Here is a 15,044-nt window from a genome sequence, read left to right on the forward strand (position 1 = left end):
GCACCAAATAAATAGAAAAAAGGAAGGAAGAAGGCAGATAGTAAGAGAGGACTATATAATGCCTGAAGAAAAACTTTTCCAATTGTTGGGTCCAATTATAACTCTGTTTTTGGTAAGTAAACATAAGAAAAATATAGCAGATATAGATATAGATGATATAGATATAGATATAGATTGAGAGACAGTAATGCAGGCTAGAAATATAAAGGAATCTTCAATCTAAAGATAGTATTACAAGTAAGGAGATAATAAGATAACCAATGTAGTGACTATTTCAAAAGAAAGAAAGAGTTTGAGCTCTGGGCACTGAAATATCTAAGGGGTGAGAGGAGAAATAATCAACAAAGAAGTGAAGAAAAACAAGAAAGGAGATGTCAGTGAGGTAAGAAGAAAACTTTTTCATATCTCATCAGTTACTGGTTACTGGCTAGCTAGTGGGGATAAAAGTTCCGGCATCCTATTTGGGTCTTTATGAATTGAAAAACAAACCATATGTTTTGGTGACACTTTCATTCAATTCTTTATGCCACCATGAAGAGGATAATAACAAATGGGAAAGGAACAGTACTATTTAACCACACTGAGAATAACTTTCAACCCTACCTTCATATTTCACTTTTGGGAATAAACCTCACTGCTCTGAGAAATTCATGAATGTCACAGAGAGTCTTCAAACTAATAGATATCAGTGCAATAAATCTGACCTTATAAATTGAGATTATCATTTTAACACAGATCTAAAGTTTCCATTTTATTTTTATACTAATACTCATAGAAGACGTGAAATATACAAAAGTGCCAAAAAATATATAATCAATATTAACATTTCAGTATTTTTTTTGTTATTTGTGGATATATATAAAGGTATGGTTATGTGTAAGTGTACACAATCACTATTGAATAGTGATGTTAAATCCTTTTACCATGTAATGCAGACAGAATTTATCCAGATTATTTCAAAAACATTTTAATGATTGCACAATATACCACTGAATTAATTTACTCTAATTTGCTTAACCATGACCCACTGGTTGGAATTCAGTGGGATTTCCCCTACATTTGTCTCCACTGAATAAATAATGCCTAAGATAATCCTCTTTGTACTTAATTCTTTACCTACATTCCTAATTCTTTCCTTCAGATATGTTATTAGAAAATAAATTACTGGTATAAGTGATAATTTAAAATTATTGTTATGAACTGAACTATATCTCCCCAAAAATCTTATGTTGAAGTCCTAACTAACCCCCACTGTCTCAAAATGTAGCTATATTTGGAGAGTCTTTAAAGAGGTAATTAATTTAAAATGAGGTTATCAGCGTATGTCCTAATACAACACAGCTGATGTTCTTATTTGGACATAAGCACACCCCAAGTGAAAACTCAGGGAGAAGACACCATCTACAAGCCAAGGAGAGAGGTCTTGGAAGAAATCACCTTGATCCGGGACTCCAAACTTCCAGAACTGTGAGAAAATAAGTCTCTGTTGTTTAATCCACCTAGTCTGTGGTATCCTGTTATAGCATCCCTAGGTATAAATAGCATCCCTATGTAAATTGCTTTTATAAATATTTGTGTCAATATATATTTGACAGAGAAAACTGACCTCACTGCGCTTTGGTCATTATTTTTAAAACGATAAAATTACCTCAATTTATAGGATCACATTATGAGATACAAATGCTAATTTCCATAAAATAACAACAACAGCAATCATAATAAAGAAAGTCTCCATTTCAAAATAAAATCCTGACCATAAATAGTTTGAAAACTTATAAATATGAGACATTAGGGAAGTCACATAGTGTCTCTTGATCATAGTTCTCAGACCTTTAAAAATTAGAGATTTAGGCTTGATAGTCTTTAAGAGCTTTCAAGTTTAAAAATTAGGAGATTATTTTTTCAGTGTTCTTCAATTGTTCTTATCATTATACTGGGTCATGCCTTGTAAGCGGCCTATTCCTTGAACAACCTGAATCACACTGTTTTCCTTTTAGAGACCTCTACTAGAAGTATCATGGTAGAAAGCAAAGCTCCCAAAACTGGACCAAGAAAAACTGAATTCAAAATTGAGGTCTGTAATTAAGTGTCTATGGGATCTTTTCACGTAATATTGTTTCTCTGTTTCTATTTCTTTTTTCATTCAAAAAACTTGCCCTGTGGCTGGTGATAGAAAAACTAAAAATTAGATAAATACAAGTACATATGAGCACACACCCTCAATTCCCATCCTCAAAGAGTTCATGATATAAGAAGAAGGAAAGAAGTACATAAACTAAAATCATACATTCTATAAGAAAGTATATACAAAGTTCCAATAGAGCTAATGTTAAGCTAATACTACTGTCTCACTCATTAATTTGGGAATATTAATTTGGGGTAAATTAACTTGGGGAAATCAGGTAAAAAGGCATTTCTTTCAAAATTTAAAAATGTATATAACCTTAAGATGGAATTTCTAACATCGCCTTTAAGGTTGTACTTATATCCTATCTATGGTCTCACAGTTTCAGCTCTATAATCACCTTCTAGATACAGTTAAACAAAGTTCTAGCAGTAATCTCAGAGAAATGCTGTTTTGCTCCTGTACCTCACCTAGAAATATTAGGTATTCATATTATTAGATCTTCATAGAACATCTAATGTTCATATATTCTGTAAGAGTGTATTTTTAAAGTCCACAGATACCAGTGTATCTATAACTTCCTTCATTTAGCCTATATCATTAATATGAAAACCCTTCTGTATCATTGTGTCAACAGGCAAAACAATTTTGAGACTAATTTTAAAGATTTTGAGAAAAGAAATTTTGGCACCAAACTAAATTTACAGGTTGCATATCTCTTATTGAAAACACTTAACACAAGAATTGTTTTAGATTTGCGTATTTTGAATTTTCATATTTCGGTTACTCAACCTGCATATAATTTGTTTTCAGGAGATTTTTTAAAGCAATGTAATTAAAAATACACTTTCAAACTTGTTCAAATATTAAATATTTAAAATATTTTTAAAATCACAGCTGTACTTTAATACCTAATTGTATTTCTAAGTGCATGTAAAATCTTGTCTTACACTGTGTGGAGTGAGATAATTTTCAGCATGAAATAGTGTATCTGTGGTACTTACAAAGCAGTTCTTATCAGGATTTCTTTTCCAATGTTTCTTGTCTAATTTCTTGGCCGAAGTGGAACGCAGAGTTGCATGAGTTTGTGTTCGAGGATTTAAAGCCAGGATGCTCTAAAGATAGCATAAACAATGTATAAATACACAGAAATATGTTGGCATTCATTTAAACTTATTTTTATTTTATTTTATTTTTTATTTTGAAACAGGGTCTCTCTCACTTTGTCACCCAGGCTGGAGTGCAGTGGTACAATCTCAGCTCACTGCAACCTCTGCCTTCCAGGCTCAGGCGATCCTCCCACCTTATCCTCCCGAGTAGCTCGGACTACAGGTGCATGCTACCACCCCTGGCTAATTTTTGTATTATTAGTAGACATGAGATTTTGCCATGTTGCCCAGGCTGGTCTTGAACTCCTGGACTCAAGTGATCCACCGACCTCAGCCTCCCAAAGTGCTGGGATTACAGGCATGAGCCACCTTGTCTGGTGGCATTTTTAGAAATCAAACTTTATCTAGGATTTCCTCCTACAGGCCCTTAAAGAAAGGGTGAGCTAGGAAAGAAAACTTAGGAATCACACACACACACACAAAGATTGTATGTAAATCAGAAGAATCACCCCAAATTTGCAAGATCATGCTTAATAAAATCAAGTGAGAAATCCTATATTTGGTTTTAAAAAAAAAAGTTCAGTATGGGAAAATCCTAATACAGTGAAAATTTATATGGAAAAAGTGAGAAGATATACTTTTCTTAGGAAAAAATCTAACAATGTTATCATTGATATAATGATATCATTATATCAATGTATATCATTATACATTGATATAATGATATCATTATATCAATGTATATCATTATACATTGATAAAAAGCTAAAATATATGTTTAAAATGTTGCATGGATCTCAAATAGCTTACATTAATAGGCTAATACTGGGCAAAATATGAATGAAGTAATGTCTATTATATTTTCTACTAATTAGACAGAAGCAATTCTTGACCAGAAAAAAAATTCTTCACGAAAAACAAATAAATATCAACAACAACAATGAACAACATACTGTTGTTTCACCAGAGAGGAGAAACCATGGTAGCAGCAAATGCTTCTGTTTAACCAAACTAACATTATTACCTACCATCTTTCAATAATGGTTATGTGTTGAAAAGTTAGATGCAACAGCTGAAGAAAAGCCTGGAGAAAAGATCTGGGAGAGACACAGTGTATTTCAGTAGGTGAAGAGCTTTCACACGGAAGAGAGATTTAATTTGTTTTGTATTAATACAGAACCAACGCTGTGAAAATTAATGGAGGAAGATTTGGATTCAGATATAAATTAAAAAGTGACAGTTGAGATTGCATTAGAAATCATTCTAGCTGACATTACTGCAGTCATTTTAAATGATGTTCGTTTCAAAAGTCGTCTTCTTCCATGAAGTTACCCCTAAATAATCTAGATCCATTTTCTGTTCCAGATCACTGAAACATCTCTACCACAGTATTCCAATCTAAACAGTAACTGCTGCTTTAAGAATTTTTCTTCCCTTCTGAACTATGCATGTTTTGAGCTGAGGGATTCCTGACTTTTTAAAAATCTTTCAGTTTATGATATACAGCACCAGGTAGGTAGCATATGCTTATTCCTGTAAAATAGTGATTCAAAAATCATGAATCTAATTTTTAATTCCTAGTAGTCTTATAACTTTGAGTAAACCATTGATCTTTTTGATCTTTGATTTCCTCACATGCAAAATACAGCAACACCTGAATCGGAAGTAAAGAATAAATGAAAAACATGATACAACATGTTTTCTAAACTACCAACACCCTAAAAATTGAAGTGTAGTGAAAATGGAATCCAGCGGCTATGTGCAACAGTAATCCTCTGTCCATGATTTGTTCATGTAGGGGATAGGTAAGAATTTGACAGGGGACCTGAGAATGCAATTCCTACTAGATTTGACCAAATCCAAGATCACCTTCCAAATCTAGATTCCATGATTCTTTAAAAATTATTGGATCATGTTCATCATTTTCACATATAAAAATGAACTCTTATTGAGATCCACAGAGAACTATCAAAAAGACCAAAATAAATGGACAGATAAAATAATAATACTATTAATACCAGACACAAGCTAAAAATGTTATTTTCCCCCTCTACTATTGAAATTCCACAATCAACATATCTAGAGTAATCATTTTCTAGGTGATATCTTAGCCGATTTTATAAGAGTATCACATGCTAATATGAAGAATTTAAAAATCATAAATGACTTTCTAAAATAAATGTTATACTTAGTATTCGTAGACAAGAATAAAATCAGAAAAAGTCACTTCATTTCATTCTGCATTTGATTTAAAGTGGTAATAACAATCCTCTGTGTTTTAAGTTTTTAGAGTTTAAGAGTTCAAAAGCTTTCACATCCATTATGTAATTTAACTTACAAACAGCTACTAATATCTCAATACTTAGGATGAGCAAAAAAATTGAGGGTGGTTAAGTAACCTGCTTAAGATCTCACAGTTTATATGCAAAAAGAATTGAATTGGAATTCTGTTCATCTGAGTATGGGACTTATATTGAACCTGATCCAAAGATGAGGCCTATATTTAAAAGTCACTCTTTGAGACATAAGGTAGGAAACATTTTTAACAACATGTTTAAATAATATCAATTTGTACCTGAGTAGCTCAATGAAAAATTAATTTCAAACCCTGTTTTGAGCAAGCCAGTAAATATGACCATTAAGAAGTCACCTCTGGAATGTTAGAGTAAGGACCTCTGCAGACTGACACCCATAAAAATAAACATAACTGCAAAAATAGTAAAAATCAAAACCCTTTAAAGTCTCTGAAAATTTGCCTTAAGGCAAACAGCAAATGAAGAAATAATAATACATGAAAACCGACTAAAACTGGTAAAAGGAGTGAAGGTCTATGGCATCTGAAGTATAACCCACACCATTTCAGTCCAGTGTGACAGTCATTCTACCTCAGATGGGTATAGCTCAAAACACAGAGCTCGCTCCACCCCAGCCACCAGTTGAGGGCTACGGTATCTCCCAGGCAGGGGTAAGATGCCAGCATTTCTCATTTTCTCTCTCCCCCATTCTACACAGAGACAAAACTGCAACTGAGTGCAGCTGAGACTAAAGTGAAGCTGACAGGTCCGGAGTTCTGTTACTCCATCCAGCCTCCACTCAAAGAGCCAAGGTTTTACCTCAGGAATATCAAGCCAATAACACCAGGGCCCTGATTATCCTTGCCTCACCTCACTTACTGGGTAGAGTTTGCACACGAGGCATAGCAAGCTGAGAGAACTAGAGGCTATTGCCTATACCTAGCACCTTGCTCATAAAAGCAGAAATGTAACTCTGAGAGAAGTGGGCCATTGTCACTACCCTCAGCTCTGGAGCGGTGGCCCAGAGAATTTTTCCCAGAAGACACAAGTCATAAGAACAGAAAGGTCCCCCCAAAGGAACTGACTTTATTTGAACCTGTATGCAGGGAAGTTCAAACCTAAGAGTACTCTTACACACAATAAAAAACCTTCATGTCAAACAATTAAGAAGAGGGAGGTAGCTTCCTGAAAACAATAAACTAAACCATAAGGCAGAGAGTTCATAAGGGAAAACCAGGGAAGGAAACATAAGATGAGTTCTCCCAGAGTTACAAAAAACCTCAAGGACTCGCTTCAAAAACTACCACTGAAAAAGGGCCCAAATTTAACTGAATCACACTGTGGAACAATTCATATTCCACAGCAAAAGTAATAAAGAAATCAACCAGAAGCCATTGGAACTAAGATCTGGGTTTGACATTAATACAGGCAGACAACTTAAGAGAGAGATCACAGAAAAAGGCAAAGAGACACCCGATAAAACCACGGACACCCAAGAATGACTACACATATCCAAGGCTGCACCTGTCTCTTATACACATCTAGATGTGTATAAGAGACAGATGTAAGATGTTCCGTCTTCAACTTATAAAAGTATGGGTCATGCAGAGAAACAGAATTGTGTTATCCATATAGACACACAAAAAAAGCAGACAACAGTAACACCCATTAATAGGGCCCACGTGTCAAATTTCACACTTTGATACAGTTTAGCTGTGTCCCCACCCTAATCTCATCTTGAATTGTAGTTCCCATAATCCCCATGTGGTCATGGGAGGGACCCGGTGGGAGGTGATTGAATCACGGGGCCGGTTACCCCCAAACTGCTGTTCTCATGGTAGCGAGTGAGTTCTCACTATATGTGATGGTTTTATAAGCGGCTTTTCCGTCTTTGCTAAGCACTTCTTCCTGCTGTCATGTGAAGAAGGACGTGTTTGCTTCCCCTTCTGCCATGATTTTAAGTTTCCTGAGGCCTCCCCAGACATGCAGAACTGTGAGGCAGTTAAACTATTTTGCTTTATAAACTACGCAGTCTCAGGCAGTTCTTTATAGCAGCATGATAACTGATGCACACTTCAAACCAGCCATTACAAGGAAAGTATGTTGACAATGTCTTAGAGAGTACAGAATATCCATACAGAGATATAAATTATTTAAATCATTTTAACAAAAACAACAAGCAGGCATTCTGGACTTGAAAAATACAAGAGCTAATATGAAACATTCACTAGAGTTCAATAGTAGATTTGAACTAGCAGAAGAAAGAATCAGCAAACTTAAAGACAGATCAAGAAAGAATCTTGAAGACAATCTGAAGATCAAATAGAAAAAGAATAAAGAAAAATTAACAGAGCCTCAATGATATGTGATACACCACTGAGCAAACCAAAATACTGTAATGGGACTGCCTGAAGAAGAAAAGACAAAGGAGGAGAAAATACAGAAGTTATACCAGCTTAAAATTTGCCCAATTTAATTTTTTTATAAAGCAGAACAAAATATTAAACTATACCTTCAGGAAGCTCAATGAATGTGAAGTATGCTAAATGTAAAGAGATCCACACTAAGAACATTAGTAAAAGTGCTGAAAGTCAATGCCAAAAAGAAAATCTTGAGTATAGCAAAAGAAAAAATAATTCATCATGTACAAAAGAATTTCAATAAGTTTAACAGTGAATTTCTCATTATCAACCACAGAGACCAGGAAGTGGGATAAGACATACACAGTACTAAAAGATAAAAAATGTAAACCACGACTCCTATACCCAACAAAACTATCTTTCAAAAAATAAAGGTAAAATAAAGCCATTCCCAGAAAAACAAACAATGCGATAATTTGTTATTAGCAGATGCGACTTATAAGAATTACTAAAGGAAGTTCTTGGCCAGGCATGATGGCTCATGCCTGTAATCCCAACACTTTGGGAGTCCAAGGCAGATGGATCACTGAGGTCAGGAGTTCAAGACCAGCCTGGCCAACATGGTGAAACCCTGTCTCTACTACAAATACAAAAATTAGCCAGGCATGGTGGCAGGTGCTTGTAATCCCAGCTACTTAGGAGGCTGAGGCAGGAGAATCACTTGAACTCCAGAGGTGGAGGTAACAATGAGCCGAGACCGCACCACTGCACTCCAGCCTAGGCAACAAGAGTGAAACTCCATCTATAAATAAATAAATAAATAAATAGTGAAAAAAATAAAATTAAAGGAAGTTCTTCAGGCAGAAAGTAACCATAACTTCCTCTTCACATGAAAAAAACAAAGGTCAACAGTAAAGTACAGGTAATTATGAAATTATAATAGACAGTATAAATGTATACTGTCAGACTAGATAAAAAGCAAGATGCAACTATGTGCTGTCTTTAGGAGACACACTTTAAATTCAATGACACAAATATGTTGAAAGTAAAAGATGGAAAATGACATATCATGCAAATAGCAGCAGCATGAAAGCTACAGTGCCCATACTAACATCACAACAACAAAGTTTTAAAGAAACAAAAAAATTTACTAGAAATAAAGAGGAACATTTTATCACAATAAAGGTTCAATCTACCAGGAAAATATAACAATTATAAACATATATGTGCCTAACAACAAGGCCCAAAATACAAACAAATTTGAGGGAAACAAACCTTTAAACAATACTAATTAAAGACTTCAATACTCTACATTAAATAATGGATAGAACAACTAGGCAGGAGACCAAAAAGGAAACAGAAGACTTGAACAACAACTATAAATCAACAAGACCTAACAGACATCCACATAACACTTTAAAAGAGCAAAATACACATTCTTCTCAACACTATATGGAATCTTCTCTAGGATATATTGTATGCTAAATGAAAACAATGTCTCCACTAACTTAAAAATATTAAATCATACAAAATAGTTCTCCCTCTTCATTGGAATGGAATTAGATATCAATAACAGAAAGAAATTTGGGAAATTCAAAAACAATATGATGAATATTATAAACATTATGCTAAGTGAAAGATGTTAGCTACAAAATATGACATATTGTATGATACCATTTATATAAAATGCCCAGAATACGCAAATCTATAGAGATAAAAAGTCTATTAGTGATTGCTCAGGCTGGCAGATTAGGGAGAAATGAGACAGCTACTATAAAAAGGATATGATTTCTTCTTGGAGTGAAGAAACCTGATTATGGTTATATTGGCATAACTCTGAATACACCAAAAAATACTTTGAATTCTATATTTTACATTGGTGAATTATTGATTTGTGAACTTCATATATCAATAAAGCTGTTACCAAAAATAAAATCCTATTAAAATTCTACATTCAGTCGATTTAGCCACATACTTTATCCACTCTAATAAACAGCACTAAAACTTCCTTTATTAGCTCAATATAAATGTAACAAGATTATTTTTAGTAACTCCTAAATATTACAGAAATCATATTTCTTCAGTCTCTCAAGTTAGATATCTGTGTCTTTTTGAAGAAAAATATACAATAAAGCTGTAATTTTAAATGGTATATTCCTTATGATGAAATAATACTAAAACAACCTATTTTACAAAGCCAATATTAGAAGATTCAAGTAATCTCATGCTTATAGAAAAAAGTGAAAACATTTTCTTATTCCAGAATATAATGTTTGCTTATCTATTCAGCTTTCAACCATTGCTAACTTCATCTATTAATTCAAATTGAGAAATGCAAAGATACATTTTTTTAAAGTAGTTATTGTAACATTTAAAGCAAGCCAACCAGGTAACATGCAAGAAAGATGGCTGCATTTATTTTAGTTTTCATTTCCATAATCCATATTGTGATAAATGATCATGTTTATCTATGTCAGCATAGTAATATAACTTTTGAGAATAAACATTCTGAATGTAATTTATTGGCTACTTATCACAGCTACTTTTCTTTCACATAGCATAAGTAGAAAGCATAACATAACATGAAATATTGGGTTAACCTTTTGCAAAAAGGCAGTGAGTTGAATTCAATGGATCTTGGGTAAAAATAAATTGGATTGTGGAAAACGGTTACCAAAGATTTGGCTTAATAATATCCCAAATGAAATGTGATATAAAATAAAAATACAAGACATGAGTGGTTCAGAGCTGTTAAAAATAATTTTCCAAAGCAAGACTTTCAAAAACTAAAAGTCAATATCATCAATAACTAAGCAGCTGGCAGATAATACAGGAGACTTCTAAATTGCATTTTTCCTAAGAAATGGCCAAAGCCAGATTCCAACGGTCACAGGGTCCCCTCTCTGGATAAATTGAGCACTTTAAGCAGCCCATTAACCCTTTCAGATACAGGGTATATTACTTATACAGGGAGATTTTTCTCTCATCAAAGAATGTGACCTTTGACTTTACCAAACATTTTCAGTAACACAATAAAGAAACACTGGTTATTCTAAAGGCAGAAAAACAAAATTAGAAAAAAATTTAACTGTACTAATTTTACTTAGTTTAAGAAATGATAGAATATTATCCAGGGCCAAGTATAAATTAAATCAAGTGAGAGTTATATCCTGTCACTGTTTGGTCTGTTAACACTATTCTATGAAGCAGTGGAATGCTGAAACATACAAACTAGAATTACACATCTAAAGAGAGTTTTTCTGTATTACCACTGAGGGCAAAAAAGAGAAGCCTGTATTGATTACAATCACAGGCCTTCATGTCACAAATAAAATCACCAAATCTTAGGCCTAAAACATTGGAGCTTCGGTATTATTCAAGAGTTTGAATTCCAATTGCAAGAAGCCACTTGACCAAAATGTCTTCTTTCTTAACATGTGGTTTTGTTTTACATCACAATAGTAATTATCCAAACATAGTATACCATTAAGCTTCCTTTATCCTTTGCATTTGAAGTTATAAACAAATTTTTCCTATTCAATACTGGTAATTACTTACTTATAATTCTGAGCTATTAAAATGATACGCATGTTGCTGACATTTTGTACTTACATGCTTAAGATGATAAATTAAGTTTTGTCTTATTTAAATTATGCTTAAATTTTTCTTTAATGGCTTATTCTGAGTTCTCTATAAGTTATTTCCTACTTTCCAATGCATCAAGTAAACAATAATAATAAACATGTTTTTCCCATTTCTTTCATAATTGGGCATAAATACTTTGATTTCAATATAACATTGTACCGTGCCGCCAATTTTTTATCAATAAATATTCTCAGCTAACAGAAAAACAGAAATATCTATCGATTAATGTTTTTGATGAGTATTCATTGCCTTATCCAGATAACAATCTAACAAAGGCTGGTCAGTGGAGAACTAAATTTTTCAGTGTATTTGCTTAACAGTCTCTTGTGTAAAAGCCCCAGTCTCAGCCAACTATCCAACCCTTCTCCATGTCTCTCATTAGTCATAGTAGTGTAGAGTGATTTAATTAATATCTTAGAAATTCACAGAGGTACCTTTGGTTCTTGAATAAGCTCAGAACTGATATGGCCCATCTCCTGCTAGGTAGAGAAGAGAAGAGAGAGAATGTGGCTTTATTTTGCATCCTAGGTTCACATTTGAGATACAATTAACCTGAGAGTCTACAAATTTTAGAAATGCATGGTAATCAGTCCTGGTCAAAGACTTACATTTACCTAAAAATTTTTTTAATGTACTTCCATTCTTCACCCAGACACAGGTTTCTAAGCCCCTAGGTTGTTCTACTTTTCCAAGTAACTTATCTTACTTTTTTTCCCATTTTACTAGCTCTGTACAAAGGCTAATTTTCCCTTTATGCACAGTGGGTAACTCCCTGCCGTTTATTAAAAATGTATGAAGAAAAGAATCTCTGATAGTCCCAAATCTTACAACTTTCATTTTGTTAAGCATTCACTAAGCAATATGCATAGTGTTTGAGATTAAATTTGGGTTTCTATCTTAGCACTACTATTCTTGTTGGTTATTTAAACTCTCAAGCTCTCTACTCCTTCAACTGTAAAATGGTGATTAGTAATATAGGGTTGTTTTGATGATTGAATAAGATAATGTAAAAGATGTTTAGAGTGGTCAGGCAGTAAGTGCTTACCACATGTTAGCTATGTGTGAAATAGAACTAGGTTTTAGCCACTATTAACCCAATGTATATTCATATTCCTATATTGTCAATTCTGAATGTATACATGGGAATCATTTTTAAAAGCAGAGGAATATAAAAAAGGGATGAAGACAATAGGTGAGAAAGTATCTATAAATAAGGTAGTACAAAAAATAGAGATGTATCTCAGAGGAAACCAAATCACCAACTGAGTCATGGGTCTCGGAACTTATCATTGCCCTAAGCCCTGCAATTTCAAAGGCAGACTGCCTGAAAATACAATATGCTTTTCACAAATTAATATGGCAGTGTGCAAGGGTCATGAAATTCAAAAACAGATTTTAATATCCATTGCATATATACAGCAATGTAGGTATCATTCTATAATCCATAGAACTGTATATAACTCATGGGTCTTTGGTCCCAACATGTTTAGGTAAATTTACATTACATTTCCTTCCCAGGAAGGGCATGTCAGATGAAAAATGACGAATTTGTAAAACATCAAAAAATGTTATCAACTGAAAACAAATGAATTCCTTCAGAATGCTCATCATATTGCCTGCAATATTTGATTCACTTCTACTGGGCATATAGTTAACACAAATAGTTTACACATTTTAAAATATCGTATCTATTATGTCACTCTCACACTCAACAAGGTAAGGTCGGCCAGACAGAGGAAGCTCTTTGTCTGTCTTTGCAAGGCCCAGTGTGTGACTATCCTTCACTTCTAAAATACACACCACACAACAGGTGCCTAAATGATCTCTAAATGAAAAAAAAAAAAAGTCTTTTTATTGTCTTTCCGAAAAAACTGACAACTCAAACATAAGAATAACATCATCTGATATTAACTTCACAATTCTTAATACAGAATAGAGCATGCCAAAGGTAGTAAGTAATTCTGTAGATGATTTAGTCTGTTCAGGCTTTTATAATGGAATACCATAAGTTGGGTGGCTTAAACAACAGATCTTTATTTCTCACAGTTTGAGGCTGGAAAGTCTAAGGTCAAGATGCCTGACAATTTGGTTCCAGGTAAGAATCCTTTTCCCTTTTCTGACTCACTGACAGCCACCTTTTTTTGCAGTGTGATCATGCTGCAGAGACAGACAGCGAGAATGAGAGAAAGCTCTCTGTAGTCTCTTCTTATAAGAAGCACTAATCCCATTATGAGGGTCCCACCCTCATGACCTCATCTACCCCTAGTTACCTTCTAAAGGCTCTATCTTCAAATACCACACATTGGAAGTTAAGTCTTCAACATATGAATTTTGAGGGAACATAAACAGTTCATAACAGACAAGGAAAGGATTCTACCACCTGAGGAAGTATGCAAATACTATTAATATTGGGCATCAACTTAAAGACACCTTTAGTCTAACAGTTCAAATGGTATCACGTTGACTGTATCATTTTATTTTATCAAGAAGAAACGTCAGAATAACCAAAGGAGATATTTTAAAGTATTGCTTAATTTAAGAAAAGAAAAACAATATTACCAAATAATTTAACACTTGCTATTAATTATATATCTTTAGTCTTTAAGCAATTTAAATAGCAAAACATTAATAACATATATACTTTATATATATACAGTTTGCATATTTTTATTATAGGATTTGAGAAATACAGTGTCAAATGAAAACACTTATAAGGAGATATCAAAAATATATAAAATGTGGTAACGCATACTGTATTTTTTTTTTCATTATACCTTAAGTTCTAGGGTACATGTGCACAACGTGCAGGTTACATATGTATACATGTGCCATGTTGGTGTGCTGCACCCATTAACTCGTCATTTACATTAGGTATATCTCCTAATGCTATCCCTCCCCTAACTATACTTTAAGTTCTAGGGTACATGTGCACAACGTGCAGGTTACATATGTATACATGTGCCATGTTGGTGTGCTGCACCCATTAACTCGTCATTTACATTAGGTATATCTCCTAATGCTATCCCTCCCCTCTCCTCCCACAATAGGACCCAGTGTGTGATAATCCCCTTCCTGTGTCCAAGTGATATTGTTCAATTCCCACCTATGAGTGAGAACATGCGGTATTTGGTTTTCTGTCCTTGCAATAGTTTGCTCAGAATGATGGTTTCCAGCTGCATCCATGTCCCTACAAAGGATATGAACTCATCCTTTTTTATGGCTGCATAGTATTCCATGGTGTATATGTGCCACATTTTCTTAATCCGGTCTGTAACTGATGGACATGTGGGTTGATTCCAAGTCTTTGCTATTGTGAATAGTGCCGCCACAAACATACGTGTGCATGTGTCTTTATAGCAGCATGACTTATAATCCTCTGGGTATATCTCCAGTAATGGGATGGCTGGGTCAAATGGTGTTTCCAGTTCTAGATCCTTGAGGAATCGCCACACTGTCTTCCACAATGGTTGAACTAGCTTACAGTCCCACCAACAGTGTAAAAGTGTTCCTA

The 15,044-nt window shown here is 34.0% G+C and overlaps 1 protein-coding gene across 3 annotated transcripts in view; it reads right to left on the reverse strand.

Annotated features, from left to right (window-relative positions):
* Nucleotides 1–15,044, reverse strand: part of DPYD (dihydropyrimidine dehydrogenase) — a 903,050-nt gene that overhangs the window by 858,465 nt on the left and 29,541 nt on the right. For all 3 annotated transcript variants that reach the window (XR_001004797.1, XM_011969334.1, XM_011969335.1), the window contains exon 2: nucleotides 3,130–3,240. Coding sequence is in view for 2 of the 3 variants with exons in the window: in XM_011969334.1 (XP_011824724.1) it covers nucleotides 3,130–3,240 (111 nt within the window). In the remaining variant the exon portion in view is untranslated. The remainder of the gene's footprint in view (nucleotides 1–3,129; nucleotides 3,241–15,044) is intronic.

The sequence above is a fragment of the Mandrillus leucophaeus genome, unplaced genomic scaffold, assembly GCF_000951045.1.
Source record: "Mandrillus leucophaeus isolate KB7577 unplaced genomic scaffold, Mleu.le_1.0 Scaffold884, whole genome shotgun sequence".
Lineage (NCBI taxonomy): Eukaryota > Metazoa > Chordata > Mammalia > Primates > Cercopithecidae > Mandrillus > Mandrillus leucophaeus.